The sequence below is a fragment of the Vicia villosa genome, linkage group LG1 (genome assembly GCF_029867415.1).
Source record: "Vicia villosa cultivar HV-30 ecotype Madison, WI linkage group LG1, Vvil1.0, whole genome shotgun sequence".
NCBI classification, from domain to species: domain Eukaryota; kingdom Viridiplantae; phylum Streptophyta; class Magnoliopsida; order Fabales; family Fabaceae; genus Vicia; species Vicia villosa.
In genome coordinates, this window is record NC_081180.1 from 53,177,023 (window position 1) to 53,200,704 (window position 23,682).

General features: G+C 31.6%; 1 protein-coding gene across 1 annotated transcript; it reads left to right on the forward strand.

Moving 5' to 3' along the window:
* The first annotated feature begins 1,429 nt into the window (after positions 1-1,429).
* On the forward strand, positions 1,430-21,189 carry LOC131637728 (uncharacterized). The gene is made up of 8 exons (XM_058908335.1): positions 1,430-1,888; positions 1,982-2,313; positions 2,460-2,984; positions 3,119-3,188; positions 3,378-4,023; positions 20,228-20,465; positions 20,648-20,766; positions 20,960-21,189. The coding sequence occupies exons 1-8, from the start codon at positions 1,430-1,432 to the stop codon at positions 21,187-21,189; spliced, it is 2,619 nt and encodes an 872-aa protein (XP_058764318.1).
* The last annotated feature ends 2,493 nt before the right edge of the window (positions 21,190-23,682 follow it).

The window sequence follows — 23,682 nt, forward strand, 5'->3', positions numbered from 1 at the left end:
AAACCCAACATACCCCACATCCCATGCACGGATCACATATCACGTTTCTCACCCAGACCCAACCCACCATGCAGCCAAACCGTGAAACTAATGCACAAACTCATAAATCAAACTCTTTAACCCCAAAACCACATAAATTCAAACCGAAAAATATCAGTTCCAAGCCTAATGCCAACAACCAGAATAAGCCCTCCAACCTCAGTAACTCAACCCGTGCGGCTATTCCCAATATTCTCCTTTCTCAACCTTCTCAACCTGTTACTGTGGCTGAACCGATTGGTGATGAACATCTCGAACGGAAAAGACGCCGAGAACAAGTTAATGATGGCAGTGTTGTGTCTGTTGAAGCAGTCCCACATTTTTTATCGGCAGATCCTAGTAGCCAGGACTGCCGGGACAAATGAAGATCCTTAGTTGGAATTGTCGGGGCCTGAGCAACCCGCGAGCAATTCCGAACTTGCGACAGCTTGCTCAAAAACACCACCCAAATATCCTTTTTCTGTCCGAAACTTTGGCGACAAATCATAAGCTTGAAAGTGTTCGGGTTTCGCTTAAATTCGATTCTTGTTTAACCGTTGATGTTGTCGGGAGAAGCGGAGGCTTGGCGGCGTTGTAGAAAGATTTTGTTAATTGTAATGTTGTGAATTTCTCTAGAAATTTTGTTAATTTGGTGGTTAAGGATGAAGTACATGAAGAGTGGAGACTTACTTGCTACTATGGTTATCCGGAAAGACATAGAAGACGAGAAGCGTGGGATATGCTTCGAGAACTGCGGGATATGTCGACGGCTCCTTGGTGTGTCATTGGTGATTTTAATGATCTCCTATCGCAACAAGATAAGGTCGGGATCCATCTTCATCCAAACTGGCTTTGTGCCGGTTTTCGTGACGTCGTCTCCGAATGTAATCTCCTGGATGTTCCGATGGAAGGGCATCCTTTCACATGGATTAAAAGCAGAGGTACACCACATGTTATCAAAGAACGGTTAGACCGAGCGCTTGTCACACAGAATTGGCTGGATATTTATCCTGCGGCAAAACTGAGTAATCTTTTGGCCTCGCACTCTGATCATAGCCCAATCCTTCTTCAGTGTGAACCTTATCGACGGCAACGATCCAAGCCTTACTACTTTAGATTTGAGAATTCTTAGCTTAAAGAGGAAGAGCTGCAAGGGGTGGTGATTAAAGGGTGGAATGCTGTGACAGAAGTGAATGTCCTCCATCGTATCAATAACTGTGCACTGGAACTCTCTAGGTGGAATAAAGGGAAGTATAAGCAGCAACACAGTAATTTATCTCTCTATTTGGCAGCCATGGAAGCCGCTAGATTGTAGCATGATGAGAACGCGGCGGTGAGATTTTTTGATGCTCAAAGGGAGTATAATAATATCCTTACCAAAGAGGAAAATTTCTGGAAGCAACGAGCCAAGATGCATTGGTTACGACACGGTGATTCGAACTCGAAGTTCTTCCACAGGTCTACTACTGTTCGGAATAAGTTCAAGAAAATCACAACGCTTCTGGATGAGACAGGGGCGGAGGTGAAAGGGCAGGAGGAGTTATGCCATGTTGCTAAGTCTTACTTTGAACAACTTTTTGAAATGAAACAGGGAGTGCATGATCCGGTCCTAAACTGTATTTCACCGGTTATATCGCAAGAGGACAATAGGAAGTTGCTGACTCAAATTACTAAAGCGGAACTCTTTGAAGCTCTGACCCAAATGCATCCGGATAAATCTCCTGGCCCCGATGGTTTTAATCCAGCTTTTTATCAACATTTTTGGGAGCTTTGTGGGGATGATATTTTTATGGCAGCTTCGACATGGTTGGAAAGGGGATTCTTTCCCTCTGAACTTAATGAAACCAACATATGTCTTATTCCTAAGTGTGCAAATCCGAGAGACATGAAGGAACTCTGACCCATATCTCTTTGTAATGTTGTTTATAAGTTGATTGCCAAATTGCTTGTAAATCGTCTGAAGATTGTTCTTAATAAGTGTGTCTCGGAGGAGCAGTCGGCGTTTGTTGAGGGGAGGTCGATCCTTGATAATGCTTTGGTGGCCCCGGAAATTATTCATTCTTTAAAAAGGAAGACGGCTGGTATTGCATTAAAGATCGATATTAGTAAAGCTTATGATAGAGTTGATTGGGGTTTTCTGCGTGGTGTTCTCCTTCGTATGGGTTTTGATGAGAATTGGATTCATTGGCTTATGATGTGTGTGTCATCGGTGCACTATTCTGTTCTTGTAAACTCCGATAGAATTGGACCCATTATTCCAGGACGAGGACTTAGACAAGGCGACCCTTTATCGCCGTACCTCTTTATTCTTGTATCTGAAGGTCTTTCGGCACTGATCAAAAGTGCAGTTGCACGAGGAGATATCCATGGCGCTCAAATATGCAGGGGGCACCTAGTGTGTCCCACTTGCTTTTTGCTGACGACTGTTTTTTGTTTTGCAGGGCAAATATTGTGGAAGCATCTAATCTTATGGAGATTCTTAACATTTACACCGAGGCAAATGGGCAGGAGATCAACCTAGCAAAATCTGAAGTGTTTTTCAGTCGTAATCTGAGTGGTCCCGCACAAGAAGACTTAGCCCAACTGATGGGGGTTAGGAGGGTTTTGGGAACAGGGAAGTATTTGGGGTTACCATCCATGATCGGCAGGAGTAAGAAGGCGGTGTTCTCTTTTATTAAGGATAGGATCTGGAAAAGAATCAATTCGTGGAGTGGTAGATCTTTATCTAAAGCTGGTAAAGAGGTTATGATTAAGTCTGTCCTACAGTCGATACCGGCTTACATTATGAGTGTTTATTTGATTCCGGATGGAGTGGTGAATGATATTGAAAAAATGCTGAATTCTTTTTGGTGGGGAGGTGGTGGTAATAACAAAGGCATAAGGTGGTTAGCTTGGGATCGTATGACTACTAAGAAAAGTGAAGGAGGATGGGGTTTAGAGATTTTAAATCCTTTAATATGGCTATGGTAGCGAAACAAGGATGGAGCATTTTGTCGAAACCAAATTCTCTTGTAGCAAGAATTTTCAAAGCAAGGTACTTCCCTCACTCTTCCTATCTTAATTCTCTTATTGGTAATAATCCAAGTTTTGTGTGACGAAGTTTGTGGAAGGCAAAGGCCGTTATTAAGCAGGGTTGTAGGTGGTCTATTGGTGATGGTAGTAACATTAAGGTTATGTATGATCCGTGGCTCCGAGAGAGAGGAAGATGTTATCTCCATGGTCCACAATTGCAAAGTACTTGTGAACTATCAGTTAAAGATCTCTTGTTACCCAATCTGAAGAAATGGAATGTGGATTTGATTAGCCATATTTTTTACTCTGAAGGAGCGACGAGTATTCTATGAGTGCCCCTTATAAAGGATGTGAAGGAGGATAGGCTGATTTGGAACGAGGAGCAAAATGGGGAATATAGTGTGAAATCGGGGTATAAAATTTGGAATGGTCTTCATAGTAACACTCAGTTTCATAATACCGAAGGGAGATGGAAGAGTATTTGGAGTATCTCTGCACCACCAAGAGCTAAACATTTGCTTTGGCGGATTTGTAAAGAATGTCTACCGACGCGTACAAAGCTTCAACAACGTCATGTTCAATGTCCGTCTGTTTGTCCTTGGTGTGAGGGTGAGGATGAAGATGATTGGCATATTTTTTTCGCATGCGTCTCAATTACTCAGAGTTGGCGGGCAGCAGGTTTGTCATCTATTATAGATCCTCGGTTGCCTAATTTCAATGATGCTAAGTCCCTCATCTTTGATGTTTGTAGTCGGGAGGATCGAAGGGATGCGGGCCGATTTGCTGTTTTGCTTGAGACCCTTTGGCGGAGTAGGAATAATAAGGTTTGGCAAGATATCAGGGATGATGCGTTGAGGATTGGTATCCAAGCTTATCATAATTGGTATGATTGGTTCTTAGCTAGAGAAGAGCATAATTTGGCGGCGGGTAATAATTTACCTATAAGTTGGATTCCGCCTTCAGTTAATCACTTGAAATGTAATGTTGATGCAGGTTTCAATAATGTGTGTGGTACAACAAATAGAGGGTGGTGTTTTAGAGACCACTTTGGAAGGTTTATATCTGCAGGGGTGTCCTGGGATGTGTGTCTTCTCTAAGGCTATTTATGCTTCTCATGTTGGTTCCTCAGAATTTAGCGTTATTATTAAATCTATTCAGCATTTGTTAGTTTTATTTCCGAACATTGAGGTAAAGTTCATCAAACGCCAAGCGAATTCGGTTGCCCATACGTTAGCTAAGGCGGCCAATTCTTAGTCTCGGCGTAGCTTTTTCAGATATGTACCTCCTTGTATTGAACGTTATTTGATTAATGATATCAGTTAAGTTTGTCCTTGTAAAAAAAAAAATAACAAGAAGTAAGTTAATTAATAGTGTGATATTGTATAAATGATGCAACTCATTTTGTATGATTATTAAGTATAATTGAATGCAATTCATTACTTTTATTCCTCTGGATTCATCTCCTATTTCTTTTTTTCTTTTATTTCTTACTAAATAAAAAAGTTCTTACTCTAACAATTTTAAATTGTGGAAGCAATAGAGATTTAAACATCAATGAAAAAGTCCAAGCACACAAGGAATTGAACATAGGTGGAAACACTTTAACTCCTCTTAAAAGGATGAATGTGAAGGTCATGTAGTTGTTAAGGTGTGTGTTGTATTTGGAAAGAGGGGGTGAAATGAAAGAACTTATGATAATGGTTTCTTTTAGTTTAGGTGAAAAAATTGATGATTTTATTTTAAAGAAAAATGTTAACTTATCTCCTTAGGGATGATAAGTTAATGAACCGAATATGAATTTTTAATTTCTAAAATTGTGCATTGATTTTTTTTAAAGTTTTTTTTTTTTTAAACATACACTTTCTCAATTAACCGAGACATTTACTAAAAAAGATATTGAGTTTATTTATTTTGATGGATCATCGTGAATTAAAGTATTTTACATTTTTTTATATTAGGTCAAAAATTTATTTAAAAATCAAAGATTCATCCAAACAAGAGACATCATATATTTATTTAAATTTTAAAGTAATGGGTGTATGAGTCATCTCACTTGTAAAGTATTTAATCTTCACTTTTTTAAATAATATGACATTTTCACAATTCACATTTTTTCCAACAATCTCCTCCTCAAATGTGACTCCATCTGCTATGTTCTTCCTCAAACGAAAATTCTTTCATCCACATACTTGTATCGTAGTTGATAGACACCCTTGCCATGTTACAGGTACTTCAATCGGACACACCACCACCATGTCAAAAAGACTTTCAATATAAAAAGTTAATCTATTACTCAAACTATCGGCTCTAATACCACTGATTGATCATAATGAAAAAAAACATCTATATTGAATCAAAGACTTACTTAAAAGTAAAAGATTCGCCCTAATAAATGAGATAAAAATCATATATTTACTCAAAACCTTAAAACAACTCACTTATAAAGTATTCAATTTCCATTTTCACTTTTAACAATGTAAGACTTACAATATTCACATTTGTTTCTAAATAGATTTGAGGTCAAAGAAATGACTATTGAATTATGATAATCATACAAGACTTTTAAAGGAAAGAGTAGAAAGTTCTACTCAATAGGTCCATGACACCAGGTCAGTAGAGTTTTGAGGAACATATGCAAAAATGGTCCATATACATGCATCTAGTAATAGTTGCAAAACTCATATGGATAATAGAGAATGAACTAAAAGGGACAAGTTGGGAATAAAAAATAATGTAAGGTACAAGTAGTTAGCGTTGGATTTAGTCATATGATTCTACTTTTGGACTGTATATGATGTGCTTCATCCCATTTACATGACAAAAAGAAAAAGAAAAATTCCAACATGTGTTAGGGAATGTTTTTCTTACCTTTAAATTTTTCTAATGCTTCAAATCTTGATTTTGGCTAGCTTCTGTAATCAGATTCTCTTAAATGTTACGCAGTGAGTGAACAAATGTGGATGCTAAAGATTGTTTCTAAACACCATTGTTTAATTTGGAAAAGGTGATGGAATGGAATAATCTCATAATCGATCTCACTAGTGATTTGTCTAATCATGCACACATTGAATATTTGATGAGTCATTGCATGTTTGGATTTATTTTGGTTTTTTCTTTACCCACCTCCCTATGGGGTCACCCCAGCGAAAACTCCACTTTACCCCTGCTTCGGAAATGCATTTCCGAAATATTTTTTTCTAAATTTTTCCAGACTTCGGAAGTGCATTTCCTAAAAAATCCCAAAAATTGGGATTTTGATTAATTCGGAGATGCATCTCTGAAAAAAAAATCTAAAAATTCCAAAAATTAATTTTAGGATATTAATTAATTCATATATCATAAATTTGATATAATTTATGAGTAATGAATAATAATAATTATATATTTTGATATAATTTATGAGTTATGAATAATAATTATTATATATTTCTATTCTGATTCATATATTAAAATTTAAAATAATTTTAATTAAAAAAACTAAAATAATTTCACTTACAAAATGAGTTATAATTTTTTATTTATATATTTATATATTTATATAATTATTATGTATTTACAAAAAAAAATTAAAAAAATGAGTGTTTTAATTAATAATAATTATTATATATTTATATATTTCACTTACAAAATTAATAATTATTATTATATATTTATATATTTCTATTCTGATTCATAAATAAAAATGAGTTATAATTTTTTATTTAGTTTAAAAAAATTAAAAAAAGATTTTTTGTCTTAATTTTATTTAACGAATAAATTTTATATTTAATTCTATATAATTCAAAATTTACTTATTATAAAATGTTTTTGATTTATACAAGTTAAAAATAATTTTGAGCTTTAAAATTGTTTAGGAAATTTTGAATCACCTTGATTTTATTGATTCACCTTCATTTTATTGATTCACCTTGATTTTATACCTATTAATTATATTGGTTCACCTTGATTTTAATTTTTTAATAATTATTGAATTCTTTCGGAGGTGTATATCCGAAACATTCCAAGATCAATTTTGTCTTGGAATATTTCGGATAGGCATCTCCGAAGACACCCCCTCCCAAAAAAAGTGTTTTCGGAAATGCATCTCCGAAAACCCAAAAAAGGGGTGTTTTCGGAAATGCATCTCCGAAAACATCTTTTTTTCGTGTTTTCGGAAGTGCATTTCCCAAATAAGACAAATTTTGAAGAAAAAAGAAACGTTTCAGAAATGCATTTCCGAAGTGAGGGTATTTTGGGTTTTTTACCAGAGGTGAAAAAAAAAGAGGGAGGTAGGGAAAGAAATTTCCTTTATTTTTGAGAAGAGTGAAAAGTGATTATGAAGATTTTTGAGCCTAAAATGCCAACTTTGTTAGTTCATTCACCTAGAATTGTCTAAACATTTTTTCAGTGCTACTATAACTTGTCATTTCCTTTTAATTATTTTGAGAAATTTTTCTCTTTGTGAACTAGGATAACTAAGGGTATGACAGGTCAATAGAATATTGCAGATTATATTTTTTATTATTTATAATATTTTTATTGGGATGCTACTATTAATAGACATTGGGTTAAATATGCTCCAACCTTTACAGCTAAAGACCAAGAACTTATTTTGTGCTAACTTTTTTGTCTCTAGAGAATGAAAGAACAAAGACACAACACTAGTTGGAGAAAAAGTAGCAGCAAAAATGGATGATGTTGCTTAATTATAAAGGATGCATAGTTGATAGATAGTAGGTTTGAAGTTTGAACCTACAAGTTTTCACTTGTATGTATTAGCGGTGGCAAAACGGGTCGTGGCCCGTCGGGCCGGTCAGCGCACTTGTCATAAAATGGAGGATTGAGTTGAGATTTTAGATTCGCCGTTCGCCAAAGTCCGTCCCGCCAAAATCCGCTGCCCGCCAAACCCGCCCCGCCAAAGCTCGTCCCTCCTCCAAAACTCACTCTTTTTTTAATTAATTATAGTAATAGCAATTCTTGATATTTTATACATTTATTTATAAATATATGTAATTTTTTTTGAGTAAATTTGTTAAAATGTTGCTTTTACAAAAAATTATTTTAAAAAATAAGTGAAAAATTTAATTAAAAGGTAAAAAAAAAGTCTATTAATCTATTAAAAAATATATAAATAAAAATAGGCGGGTAAGTCCCCACCCGCCATCTTGGCGGAGCGGACATGACTTTTATGCCCATTTTACTTGGCGGGCATGCCCGCCCATTGTTTTAAAAAATAAGTGAAAAGTTTAATTAGAAGGTAAAAAAAGCCTATTAATCTATTAAAAAATATATAAATAAAAATAGGCGGATAAGTCCCACCCGCCAACCTGTCATCTTGGCGGAGCGGAGATGACTTTTATGTCCATTTTACTTGGCGGGCATGCCCGCCCCGCTTGTTTTTTTACGGGCATATGGCGGAGCGGGCGGGCGGTCCGTTTTGTCACCCCTAATCTGATTGTAATGTGTGTAAATTTTGTTATTCTTTTTTTAAAAAAACTGTTCAAGTATAAAATTAATATTCTTTTCGGGTCCGGTCCTGCACAAGTGCCGAACTTCAAATTTTGAGGGTCCAATTTTTCTTAATAATTAAATAAAAAATATTATAAATAAATAAAAATATTAAAAACATAAAATTTATATAAAAAAATGTATGATTTAAATAATACTTAAAAATTTAATGTTTAATTTAGTTAATATACAATTGTATTTTTGGTGTGTTATTTTTAATTATTAAAATTATTTTATTTTTAAAAAAATTGACCTATTTTTTAAATTAAAACAGGATCCCTAAATTGATTGGACCGATTCTGATTCTTATAATGTGAAGATGGAACAATTTTAATTATTTTAAAATTGCATATTATAATGTCGGTTTATTTCAGTAAGTTAATAGAAATTTGACTGTAAATACACGAGTTCAAATCTGCAATATCTTTAAAATTAGACAATATTTTATTTATTGATGTATATGATGAGTAGCTGAAGCTGTGGGTAGAAGAGTACATTAGGAAGACTCGTGGGCAATGAATCTGATTCCTATCTTCCTTTGAATATTTTGTGAGAATATGAGTTTGAGTGATGCCCTTTACTGCAGCATTAAGAAAACTCAAAATACAGAATATTTATATGAAAATGTGAAATGTTATACTAGCTATGTCGCATTAATTTTGATGGTCTGAAATGATATAGCAGCTATCTCACAAATTTGGACTCAATCCCTATTTATCTCAATTTTTCAACTTTAAATCATAAACATTTTATTAATTTATTGACAAAATAATCAAGGTCGATCCTGACTTTTTAGGGCAAGCAAATAAATAGACTCCTAAAAAAACAGACGTTTTATTCGCTTTTAAAATGAAAAAGATTTTTGGAGACAAAATAAAAAATATGAAGTCTTGGTTGTTTCGACCAATAAAAAGAATTTCAAAGCAGATAAATAGTCATCTATAAATCATTAAAAAATTTAAAATTGAAATATGATTAACTGAATTAAGAATGAGAATCTTTTAATTTGTTACGTGCTCCAATTTCTAGCCAACATCCACCATCTCAAAAAAATAACAGTGACATTTTCTCTTGCTTTAATTATGGAAAACCAAATTATATGACTAGAAAATATAGAAGCAGACATAAACTATGTCCTGACCTTAATACACATGTTTACCTTATCAAATTTATTTCTATAATAAAAATTATTTATTTGTAATATATAAATAGTCTCTAAAATTTATAGGAAAAATAAATTAAAATAAAATTATAAAGTTACTAAATTTGTTTTTTTAAAATGATAACTCCATTGCCATGTTTATTTACTGGATGTAGTTAGACTTTTTGAAAAATTAAAAATTTGTAAGCCAAGCCAACAGTTCTCGAATCCAGAACGCTCCAACCTAAAATAAAAAGCTAATCCGCTAGGGTACATGTAACACGTTGTTATATGATTTCTAAAGGTTATATATTTTATTGAATCAATATTATTATTTCACAAAATTGAGGTCCTCATTTCTTTTTGTTCTGATTCAGGCCGATCTCCCTGAAAAATAATAAAAGTGTACATATTAAAATAATATTTTTAAAAAAAGTAAAATATTTCTATATAAAAAATTAACAGGTGATTGACGGATCATTTAATTGTAAATTATTAAAAATTAATTATTATCTTTTGAAATATAATCTATTAATTAAATTAATTGAATTAAATTTTTTTTATTTTTAAAAGTATAAAATATGCGAAAATTGCTTGATTATTGTCTTAAAAAATTAGTCAAAAAAAAAACTAATAGTATGTCTAAAACTCTTTGTCTTCAATAGTACGTACTTCTCACCTTAATTAAACTTAATTTTCCATTTGGCAATTTAACTAGGTGCAGTTTTAGTATGTTTTACATATTGGAAAAAAATTGTATTTTAATTGATTATTTCAAAAAAAAATTTGATATTTGAGGATTTATACTTCAATAATATACCATTCTATTTTATTTTATGTCTAGAGATATTTAAAAAAATATATTGTTTCAATATGTTTTTCTTAACACCTGCACTTTTATTATTTTATCAAGTTTTTCGGATTGGTCCCTTTTTTGTAAAAAAAAGAAGGTGAAAGGTGGAAAAATAGGAGTGATTTGGTTAGCGACCGTTTGGTTTCTTTAGCTAACTAGGAACGGTATTTGCTTTAGAAACGAAATTTGGAATGTGAATAATATGGTATGGGGTATAAAATCTTTGTCTTGGAAATGGAGTTTTATAGGGGAAATTACTCATTCCATTTGTAGTTTTTACGAGTTTAACAAAGATCCTTTGTTATACCTTTCGTAATCTAATTGATTTGTAATTTCTCTCTTCGCAGGTTTTTTCCCGTTCTTGTGTAAAAAGGTTTCGAGAACCCTTAGTTCTCTTCTTTAATATATCCTTGCTTAAAAAAAAAAGATTAGAGGTCACACGCTAAAATTTGAACTTTCATAGAGTTGTATATGTGAATTTCTTGTAGTTATATATCAAAATAAAATAAAATGATTATGATTTAAAGTAGAGAGATAGTTGTAAATAAGAATTAAGAGATCTAAATCCACTATGTCATTGTAATTCTGATTTTGATTGATAAATAATTTAACAAGTATAGTAAATTTATCGTCAAATAATAATATTTATAATAAATTCGTCTACACAGTAATTGATTAATTGTAACACGACAATACTATCATATTGAAATTATTAAGTTGAATGTTTTCATAAAAGTTTGATTTTCAACGAAAAATAAAATAAAAAGATAAATGTTATTAGAGATCAAAAGGATCAGGCCTTTCTCGAATCCTTTATTTGTTACTGTTTGACAATTGTGTTTATTTCTTTGAATAGTTTTTCTAGTACGATAAATTAACAAAATAATTATACTCAAGTTCTTAATGTATAACTCTCTCTTTTGATAACAACTCCCTAATTTCTTAGGTGGATTCGAAATTAAAAGAGACTTTATCGCACGTTAATTTTTCTATCACCAATATAATTATTTAATTCTAAAGTAATTATTAATTTTGAACAGTAAATTAAGTCAGATTTCAAAATTATGATCATTAATCATTCAAAACTTAGATCAATTCATATTCGTAAATATACAAAAAGCATTATATAACTAAAGAATACTGGAATTGCAAATAATAAAATAGTATTCAACCAATTACATGGTTCAAACAAATCAAAATAAATTCATCTCAGAAGGTCTAATATAAAAAAACTTAGTCACTCATGATAAAATTATTCATAGCAACAAGTTTAGAAGAACGATACATAAATTTGGAGATGAAAAACCTTTAATCTCAACTCCTAAAATTCTTGCAGTCGTTAAATTGCTCTAGAAAATCTCTAACTCTCAAAAATTCTGCATTTTTTTTATAATGAGCAAAAAACGCGTTCAACTCGGACCATGATACAAAGCAATCGCGCTGGAATTTTTATATTAGCTAACTCTTTTTGTTAGCATTCATTTGTCGTTGGTCCAATCTAAATCAAAGTTACAAAATTTTAGATATGATGAAATTCTTGAACACACGTCTGTGATATAAAATATGTTGAAAACTTACAACTTTCTTCTATCTCAAGTATTATCAAATTTCATCTTCAAACCATATAATTTTATTTAAAATACTATTAAAAATATAAAAACAACTGATAAAATTATATGATGAGTGACTGTAATCATTAAAACATCTATAATAAAATTTGTATTCTATTCGGTGATTACATAAGCTAAAATTACAATTTTTATTACCTTTGATGTTTTTTTAAAAAACAAAAGTTGTATTAAAAAGTTTCCTTAGTGCACAAAATACACAAAGAAATAAGAAATTAAAAAAATATATGAAATTACAAGAAGAAAGCACTATACACACAACGTGAGAAGAAAATAATACAAAAAATATAAATTTGAAACGCGCGAAAATATTCTAAAGATAAAAATTATAGGAGAAATCAAAAACAAAATCAATATAGAATTTTTACAGTGTTTGGATGAAATAATTGAGAATTTTTAAAAAATTTAATATTCTAAGCAATTTAATGATTCAATTTAAATCTATTCGTTTTTAATTTTTTTTGTTTTGTTTGAATAGAGTATTAAAATGATTTATTGTTAATTTTTGGGTCATTTTCATAAATATTACAATTATGGGCTAAATTTAAAATATGAAAAATAGAGACTAATTTTCAATTTTTGAAAATTTGAAAAGATCAATTTTAAATTTGAAAACTATTAGGAATTTATTTGTAATTTTTAAAAAATTTAGGGGTGAATTTGAAATTTATAAAATATGAAGCCCATCTTGCAAAAATTGAAAAATTAGTAATGACCAATTTAACATTCAAATTGTATAGAGTGAAGAAGCAATTTTAAATTTATTTTTTTGGTATCATTTGAAATTCCTTAAATTTAACTTTGACTAAAATATTTTATAAACTTACATTATTTTAACAATTCCTCATATTTTTCATCTTAACAATAAATTTTGGTCATATCATTTTAAATTCTTTTAAAAAAATTAATTTTCAAATATTTCATCCAAATACTCTCTTAAAACTCTTAAACTTTTGTTTTAGTCCACGTCTATGACTTTTACCTCCTTCGGATGAAAAATTAGATTATTTCAATACTTTTAAATAGACCAAATACAAACCAATTACATGTGTAAAGACTTTCACGCATGACTTTTACTTGATGAACCAAGCCAATAAACTGACTGACATGTAAATATTAGTCATTATACTACACAGTTACACCAACCATCTTGTTATATCATACTACCATAGAAAGGACAATAAAAAATAGATATTTGTAGGATTAAGTAGTATGTTAAGTGTTATTTGTAGTACCTGGTTGCCTATTTGTGTTACAAGCAAGCCAGCCATAAATTGTCATTTACTAGCAACGGTCACGGCGTCTTATATATACTTCATGAATATATAGAAATTTCTTCCTCTTCACGCAAGAAGTAATAACCTAATGAGATTATATAAATTACTTTTTATTCACGCAAGAACACTAATGGATAACTTCTCTAATGCAGGATAGAAAGAGTTGCAGTGAGTTGATTTTGTATAAGAATTGAGTCCACCTTTTTTCTTCATCAAGTCCTTTTTTTTTTCCACCTGTAGTATGCAGCTCACTGGACCGCTTAATTTGATTCGGTGTCAATTCATACATCAAGTGATTTCAGCCCCCTCCTGATCGTAGTTGTGGGAGATCGTTTTGTGGTCTTTCCTATCAAGTCCATCGCCAATCACCGCTATACCAACTAATGATTGGTCCATGAGTCCTTCTTTTTTATGTGCTCTTTGGTGAAAAATCTCAGACAAAGGACTTAATTGTCATTACTTACCATAATGAGTATTCATGTTATTGGTGTGGTCCACAAATGGCAATTATTGCTCTAAGGGAACATGCTTGAAAATATTAATGTCATGTGATAACGATCATTAAACGCTTGTGTGTCGCCAACTTGCATAGGGAGGTCTTTGCCTCGCCAATCCTATCTATGTGGGATACTTCATTCTCGGTCATGGTCGGGTAATCCATCCTCGCAAGGTGAACTTTCTAGGAACGTAAACAACCACTAAGCATGAAGCCTAATGGGGCGAGATGTTTAAGGAGAAGGTCAATATGGGAAATCTGATCATTGTACATGGACCTATACTCTAAATTTGACCTTGCAATTTCTTAAGACGTACACAACCCCAACATGAGGCCCAACGGGACAAGATGCTTAAGGAAAAAGTTATTCAGGCAATCCGACCATTGTAATTTCCCGATATGCACACAACTCCCAAGCATGAGGCCCAACAGGGCGAGACGCTTAAGGAAAAAGTAATTTGGGTAATTCGCCCTTTTAATTTCCTTGAGATGTACACAACCCATGCCCCTTAAGCATGAGGCCTTAAGGGGCGAGATTCTTAAGGGAAAATTCACTCAGATAATTTGGGTAATCTGCCCTTGTAATTTCCTCATATGATAATTTAGACATGTTTGATAATGTTCTTTTCATCATGAACGTATAGTCTATTTTACGTGCTTATAGCTTATTTTACGTATGCTATTTCAAATAACATTTTATTTTATAGTTTAAAGTTTATCATTTTAAAAACTCACTTTATCTTTTATAATTTATTTTAATTTAATTTAAAAATAAGTATCTATTAAATGTCTTTTATATCATTGTACATTTATAATTTAGTTGAACCTCTAATTTTATCAAACACTTCAATTAGTTTATTAGCTACCAATCATCCATCATCAACTATAAACTATAAACTATCAATTATTATTTATCTAACATAAGTCATAAGTCATAAGAGATCGTCTAATTTATCAGTTAACCCCTAATTTTATTAACCCTTAAAGTTAAAATTATTGACACAAAATTTCAATATCTAAAATGGTGGCATACCCTTTTATTCATTTTAAATATATGTATTCTCTCATTTGGAAGTGTGTAAGAACATGCAAAGAGTACAACTTTGCTTTGCTTAAATTCCATTTCATTCACATGCTTCTAATTGGATTAAAGTTGGGATCAGTCTTTATCTATGAACTAAATTGATGAGAAATTAACCGTTTGAAGTTGGTAAAGAATAAGACATGGGGAAGGTAAAGTACAGCTAGCAAGAGCATGAGTAGTATGAAACTTTATCAAATTCTTTGCCTTATCATATGGAATTGTTTCCTACTTTACATAGATAGTACCACTCCGCTTTCAAGTTAAGGTAGGGACAATTGTGTGTGCATACAATTTATTAACACAATTCTTTTTGCCCCTCCTAAATTTACTTTATCAAAACTAGCTTCAAGACAAATAAATACCACATAATATACCTACCTCTTTATACTCTTGGTTACCGTGTTTGTATTATATTGACAATTACAGTGAGATAATTTTTCTTATAAAAATAAAACAATATCCATTTATCTAAATTAGTAGAACATTGACGACAATAATTAATATCAATAAAAGAACTCACAACATTCAATATAAAAACATAAAACGGAAAAATTAAAATATTTATAATATAATAAAATATAATAGAGAATATGAAAGTTATATTCCTTAAAGAAACGTCTTTAAATATGAAAATAAATAATATATAATCACATATGAAAAATTATATAAGAATAAAATTCCCTTAAAGAAACGTCTTTAAATATGAAAATAAATAATATATAATGTATGAAAAATTATATAAGAATAAAAGGTAAACGGCAAACAAACTATACTTGTAACTCTTTTTTAAGGACAAAATTATTTTTTTTTAAAATTATTTATAGATCTAAGAGACAAAACATTGCTAAACATGATCCTCATAACGTTTTCATGTTTTGCCATTTTGTTTGGAACAATTTTGAAGGTAGTCTGTCGCACTGATGAAATTCTTAGTTCTCAATCCCACACATAAAAATATCTTAGTGAAATTCACATGAGTATGTGTCTCTCCTATCCATATGTATACCAGAACATTGCATACATAAGTATTGAGCTTCTCTCTTATAGGTCAGTTAAGAAGTTCATAACATCTCTTTCTTCACAAATAGTCTCGCCAGTCTAAATATATATAAAAAAGACATTCCTAACGAGGTCACACTAATATTTGAAGCATGTAAACTCCTTACAACGAATTATGTGTTCCCCAAAGATAGGGGTAGCAAACGGACATGCACGCCCCGTAAAAGCTCGAAAAAATGGGTCGAGCATAGTTAAGGGTGTTGGACATGTGACTCTAAATATAAGAGAGGAGTTGAACTGTGTAGGTTTGAAAAACGTTAATTAATTTTTCTTTTTGGCAAAAATCAAAGTTTAAAATCATTTGTAAGATAAACAAAGAAATAAGGAGATGAGTAAAGAAATAAATGGAAAACTAGAGGTAAAAATAACTGAAAAGTAAATGAGATAAGGAAAAGAGAAAGACACCGAAAAATTATAGAGCTTTGGTCTAAATGAAGGTAATTTTGTCTTCTCCTCTAGAATTCATCTTAGTTTCCACTATCTTGAGACCTTTTAGTAGGATATGCTCACAAATCTCCTTTTATAAATATGTGAAGTTTTTTAATAGATATTTCAAACTAAACAACGAACAAAGTTTGATTAACTATCCTCCGAACCAAACAGAGATTTTGTACGGGCTGATCTCTGAACCAAGATAGAATTTTATACTGCTATCCTCTAAACTAAGATGGAGTTTTCTACTGGCTATCCTAAGAACCAAGATGGAGTTTTCTACTAGCTATCCTACGAACCGAGATGGAGTTTTCTACTGGCTATCCTACGAATCGAGATGGAGTTTTATATTGACTATCCTCTGAACTGAGATAGAGTTTTATATTGGTTATCCTCTTAACCAAACTTGGGTTTTACACGGGTTAACCTCCAAGCCGAACTAAAATTTTACATGGACTGATCTCAAACCAAGATGAGATTTTACACTGGTTGATCTCGAGTCAAGGTGAGATTTTACACGCGCTGATCTTGAACAATTGGAGCTTTTACACCGAGATGAGCTTGGGAACCTTTGTGGAGATTTTACTAGATAATATTCACAAACTAAATAAGAGCTTTTGTAACAAGCGAAACTAACGAACCAAACGGGGACTTCCTAAGACAATGATCAATCCAAACAAGAGTTTCTAACAGTTTAGATCGTAACCAAACAACTTCTTACAAAAAATAATTATTTTCAAGAGATAATACACTCTTAGGTAAATTACAAATATGCCCTTTATTGAGAACAAGAATCATCACTTAAGCACAAGAACACTCACAAAGCACTAAGACAAAATTCCAGTGAGGAAAAGACAGACTTATTGTAAAGGATAAGAGAGTGAGAAAGTAGGATCAAAGAGTGAGAAAGTAGGATCAAAGATTGTCTTATGCCTGGGAGACTAGGCCCATTTTCCCACCTATACCCAAAAGCATCCATACATGTCTTATGACAAATAGGACAGACCTCATCAATAGGAATTGGTTACATATGTTGGTCTACCCCATTAACAAGAATAATAAGAAGAAAATTCTGAGCACGTGTCGCTTGCAAACACCTAAAAACTACTTTATGTCTTGTGTTCATGAAAAAAATTCTTTCATGTCCTAAACACTTTTATTAAAAAATACACTTGGCAAAATATGTTGGCCATGAGGGGGGATGTCGTCCTTGTTAGTAAAACTGCTAAGGTAAAAATTTGTGATTAGACCACTAAGACCATCCAAAACTCTATCAAAATAAGATTTCATGTCACATATATGGTTCTAGTCATTACTTTGTGATTTGATATAAACTTATTGTCTTTGTTGTTTTTAGAGAGTAACACTTATGTGATAGTCTGTTTACCCTCTAGCACCATATTTTTCTCTCAATACCTTTTCTTGTCTATGATCTCTATTAACATCATGATTGTGTTTTTGAAGTAGAGATAGTTGATCAATCAAGTGAAAAAATTGACCAATCTCCAATCAATCACCAAGAACCTAGAAACCCATATTTTTTCCAACAATCTCGAGAGAACAAAAGTGTGTGTTCTTCATTCATCAACACTTATCTCCATGTTGATACCTTGTGATTAACCTCCTAGAATGTGGGTCTTGTGAGAATTAGTCGTGTGTGTGGGATTCTTCAGGTACTATTCATCATATTCAACCTTTGTAAAAAACTATTATTATGGACTAAAAATTGAGTGTGAGAGGTAGACTAAAGGTACATTAAAGGATATATGTTTTCTGTTGAAGCTATTTTTGTATCAGGTGGAAGAATCATTTCTAGGGCATGGATTATGATTGTGTGTTGTTCATAAAGAGATAAGAGTTTCTTTATACTCCATTGAAGATCTTGGTGAGACCATGTGAAAGTGGTCGTAGAAAAAGAATTGAGAGTTATCCAATTATTTGAGGCTAATGGCAATCACTCAAACAAGTCTTTATTAAAGTCGAGGAAAGAATGCTCCAGAAATAAAGCTTGTAGCAAATAAATGTGAACAACAAGCCATTGGATCAAGATTATTGAGGTTCTTATGCTATTTTTTTTGTTGTTGTTGCAAATATAGATTTTAACACAACTTCCACCTTATTTTTTTTACTCCATATCTATACAAATTATGATTGATTTCATAAAGAATAAGTATATATACCCTTCTTTAAATTTTTTACTTTTTGATGCAACTACCTTAATTCCCCTTTTTGTTTTCTTTTATATCATCTTTTATTTTCTATTCACTATATGAACCTTGATTTTTAAAAAATTATTCATCAACTAAATTATTATTAATTAGATAATTAATGTGGCCAATAAACAACTATGTTAAATTAATTAAAGAAACACCAAGTACTAACTAGTAAAGGACCCGTGCACTCGCACGGGTCATGCAAAGTCGATATAAATAATAAATAAATATATAATGATGGTTAATAAATATAAATAAAAGATACGCAAATTAAAAAGAAAAAACATTTGAAATTATAATTGTTATATAAATATTAATTTAATCTAGTTAGAAATATATACTTTAGTAGAAAAAATAATAAATCTACCATGAGTAATCATCTACCCGTGCGTTCGCACGGATTGCACAATGTTATAGATAATAAATAAATATAATATATGTGATTATATTTATTTGATTTGGTAACAGGTACCAAACTTTTTTGTCCAAATTTTGTTCATTGTCACTCATACCCCTATCTTATTATAAGTATTTAAAATGTTTTTCACTTATTTTAAATGAAAATTTCAATATATTTAATAGATTTATTTTTTCAAAAATATCAGTTATAGATTAATATGTACCTATAAAAAATAAAGAAAATAATTAAGTAGTCATCTATCAGTAGTAAATAAATCTAATATTGTGATGGTTAAAAATGTGAATAAAATATAGACAGACTAAGTAGCTTACGCAGATGACATAATGATATACTGCACGGGCAGGAAAAGTAATCTTTACTGGCTCAGAAATCTTTTTTCCCGTTATGCTAATTGTTCAGGGCAATGTGTTAGTCCTGATAAATCAAATTTTTTTTGCGGCGCAATGACTAAGTTCAGAAAAATCAGCCTTGCTCAATATATTGGATTTTCATCAGGTTCTATGCCTTTTACATATCTAGGTATCCCAATTTTTAAGGGCAAACCTAGGAGGTTTCATTTTCAATATTTGGTTGATCAAGAGCAGATTGGCCTCTTGGAAAGAGGTTTTATTGTCGAATGCAGGAAGAGCACAACTCATTAGATCGGTTATCCAGAGTATGATGGTCTATTCCATCACCACTTATTGTTGGCCTTCTTCGCTAATCAAGGAATTGGAAAGCTATTTCAGGAATTTTTTGTGGTCGGGAGACATCAACAAAAGGAAATTAGTTACGGTAGCGTGGCATAGAATTTGCAGATCGACACTTGAGGGAGGTTTAAACATCAGGTCGTTAACAACTTTAAATGAAGCGTCAAACCTGAAATTTGTTGGGAGATGATGACTTCAAACGAACTTGGGCGATAATTCTCAGAGCTCGAGTTTTACGAGGAAACATATGTATTAATCATCACATTTCTTCCACTTTATGGAGCGGAATCAAGGCTGAATTTCAGGTTATCAAAGAGAAATCCTCTATTTTGATTGATAACGATCGCAAGACTAGTTTCTAGTTCGATCTTTGGTGTGGGAATGCTACGCTGACTGACACTTTGCATATACCTGCAGCTTGGCATGATCTCTTAAAAGACGTAGTTTCTAATTTCATCCATAATCACTATTGGAACATTCCCCAACAGGTGACAGACTATTGCCCAAATATACTATCTATTATGAATAAAGTAGTGATCCCGATTGAGAACAGAGAGGACTGTTCGGTGTGGAAGTTGTCCGATACGGGAGATCTGTCATTAAAACAAGCCTACGATTTCAAATGCAAGACTAACATTCAGCTTTATTGGCCCAGGTATGTGTGGAGCAAGGATATTCCTCCTGCTAGATCTTTTCTATCCTAGAGATTTATGAACAATAAACTTCCTACGGATGAAAATCTTAAGTTGCGAGGCTGCGCCATGCCATCGATATGCAGCCTGTGCAGCCTCAAGGAAGAGACTACTTTCCATCTATTTTTTGAATGCTCTTTTGCAGTCAATATTTGTACGTGGTTGTCTACAGTTCTCGATGGCAGAATTTTTATCTCTCAGCCAACCGATATTTAGAAGCTATGCGATCAGAACTGGAGTCCGCAATGCAGGATAGTGGTTCAGGCACTCATTATCAATATCATTCATACCATTTGGAACTATAGAAACCTGCTAAGATTTCATAATACCTCAACATCTTGGAGAAATGCGATTACATACATCAAAGCAAATGTGACACTCGCCGACACTTAGACTACTCATACTTTTCGGAATTCTTTGGAGAATTTCCGGATTTTGAAATTGTTTGATATTCTAGTTCACCCTCCTCGTTCTCTTGTGACCAAAGAAATTTTTTGGGTTCCTCCACTTGAAAACTGGGTGAAGGCTAATACTGATAGAGAGGCCAATAACATCACTTCAGCTTGCGGTGGTATCTTTCGTAGTAGTACAAGTGATTTCATCGTCGGTTTCGTTGAAAATTTAGGACTTCATAATGCGTTTTACGCTGAAATTTCTGGAGCTATGCGAGCTATTGAAGTGGCGTAACAAAACCAATGACAATATTTATGGTTAGAAACAGACTCTTCTCTTGTGGTAAAGGCTTTCAAAAACCAAGCATCTATCCCTTGGCATCTTAGGAATAGATGGCATAACTGCCAGGCTTATACTAGACATATTCTTTTTTTGGTTACACATGTGTATAGAGAGGCCAATTCGTGTGCCGACTTGTTGGCAAATGAAGGAGTTTTGGTAGATGGTTACTAGTCCTTCATTACTATTCCGCAAAGTATCTCATCTAGCGTAATTTCCAACAAGTTAGGACGACCTAACTTTAGAATTACTTTTTTTTTAGTGAGGGTTTGGTTTAGGGGTGGCAAAACGGGCCGCCCGCCCCGCCCGCCGCCCGCCCTACCTTATGCCCGCCAAAAAATGAGCGGGGAGAGCATGCCCGCCAAGTAAAATGGGCATCAAAATCATGCCCGCCCCGCCAAGATGGCGGGTTGGCGGGCGGCGAGCTTACCCGTCTATTTTTATTTATATTTTTTTAATAGATTAATATGTTTTTTTACCTTTTAATTAAACTTTTCACTTATTTTTTAAAATAATTTTTTATAAAAGTAATTTTTTAACAAATTTACTCTAAAAAATATTACATATATTTATAAATAAATGTATAAAACAAATCATCAAGAATTACAATTACTAGAATTAACTAAAAAAAGAGTGAGTTTTGGAGGAGAAGCGGATTTTGGCGAGCGGCGGACTTTGGCGGGGCGGGTATGGCGGGCGGCGGGTTTTGGCGGGGCGGGCTTTGGCGAGCAGCGAGCCTAAAATCCCAACCAACCCGCCAAATTTAGGCGGGTGCGCGGGCTGCCCGGCGGGCCCCGACCCGTTTTGCCACCCCTAGTTTGGTTTGGCCCCCCCTCTTTTTGTAATCCTTTTTCTTTAATGATATTTAACTTTATATAAAAAAAATTAAGTAGCTTTGGCACGTCGAAAAATGTATATTTTAATAGAAAAATAAAGAAAATAATTAAGAAATCATTTACCCTTGCGTTCGCACGGTTCGTACAATGTTGTTATAAATAGTAAATTAATATAATATAGTGATGGTTAAAAATGTATATAAAATGTAAAAAGAATAACAAATTTTTGTTTTTATAGGAAATTATGTATTCATCAATCATAATTGTCTTAGTAGCAAATTTTTTAAATATAAATGTTAACATTTTATCATAAAAAAATTACTAACAAAAACAACGATACATAAATCTACCATGAGTAGTCATCTACCCGTGCGTTCGCACGAATTGCACAATGTTATAAATAATAAATAAATATAATATATGTGATTATATTTATTTGATTTGGTAACAAGTACCAAATGATCTAATTTTGTAAATATAAAAACAAATGTCATCATTAAAAATAAATATACTATCTTTCCCAAAATAAATATATTATAATTATTAAAAGTCTAGATATTTTAAATTATGGACTAGTATATATATATATATATATATATATATATATATATATATATATATATATATATATATATATATATATATATATATATATATATATATATATATATATATATATATATATATATATATATATATATATATATATATATATATATATATATATATATATATATATATATATATATATTGTTAAGACCAAATCAAAATATAAATTAAATATTAAAAAGTAATTTGATTAAAATAATTTGAATAAAGTAGTTTGAATAAAATAACTTATACTATATATTTTATTCGTCACAAACATTTGGGACTGTAATTAATGATGGTTAAAGAAAAAATTAAAATATTCAAAAGATTCAAATCAATTTGAATTAAGAAAATTAATGCGCAATAATCATATTATTTCACAATGTTAATTATGAGAAATTGTGATTTATTTTTCTATCCTTCCAAGAGATTTATATATTTTTCCATCCTACCTAAGAAGAGAGATTTATTTTAAATTGAAATAAATTATATGGGTTAAAAATGAATTTTAATTAAAATAATAAGGATAAAAAAGAAGAAAATAAGCTATAAGCTAGTAAAATAAGCTATAAGCTCGTGATCTTGTAAAAAAAAAACTATAAGCTATAAGCTCGTGATCTTGTCAAAAATGAAACTATAAGCTCGTGATGAAAAGACTGTTATCAAACGGGTCTAAATTATTACATAAGCTTATAAGACATAAGACATAAGCTATAAGCTTGAAAACTTGTGTTACCAAACATAGCCTTATTCTCTTTTTCTTTCCAATCCAACAAATTAGATGTGATTTGATTATTAGTTATAATAAATTATCATTTAATTATTAATTGTGATTCAACCAAAAATAAAATAATGCAATTCAATTATTTTTATGTTGGAGTGGTATTGAATTGGTTTTTTTTTTTATTCCAAGATTTTTATTTTTATATTAATATTTAAAAATTAACTTCAACTTAAAAAAATAAAGATTTAAATAATTTGTGACTAAATTATTTCACAATATTTATAAAACTTTTAATAT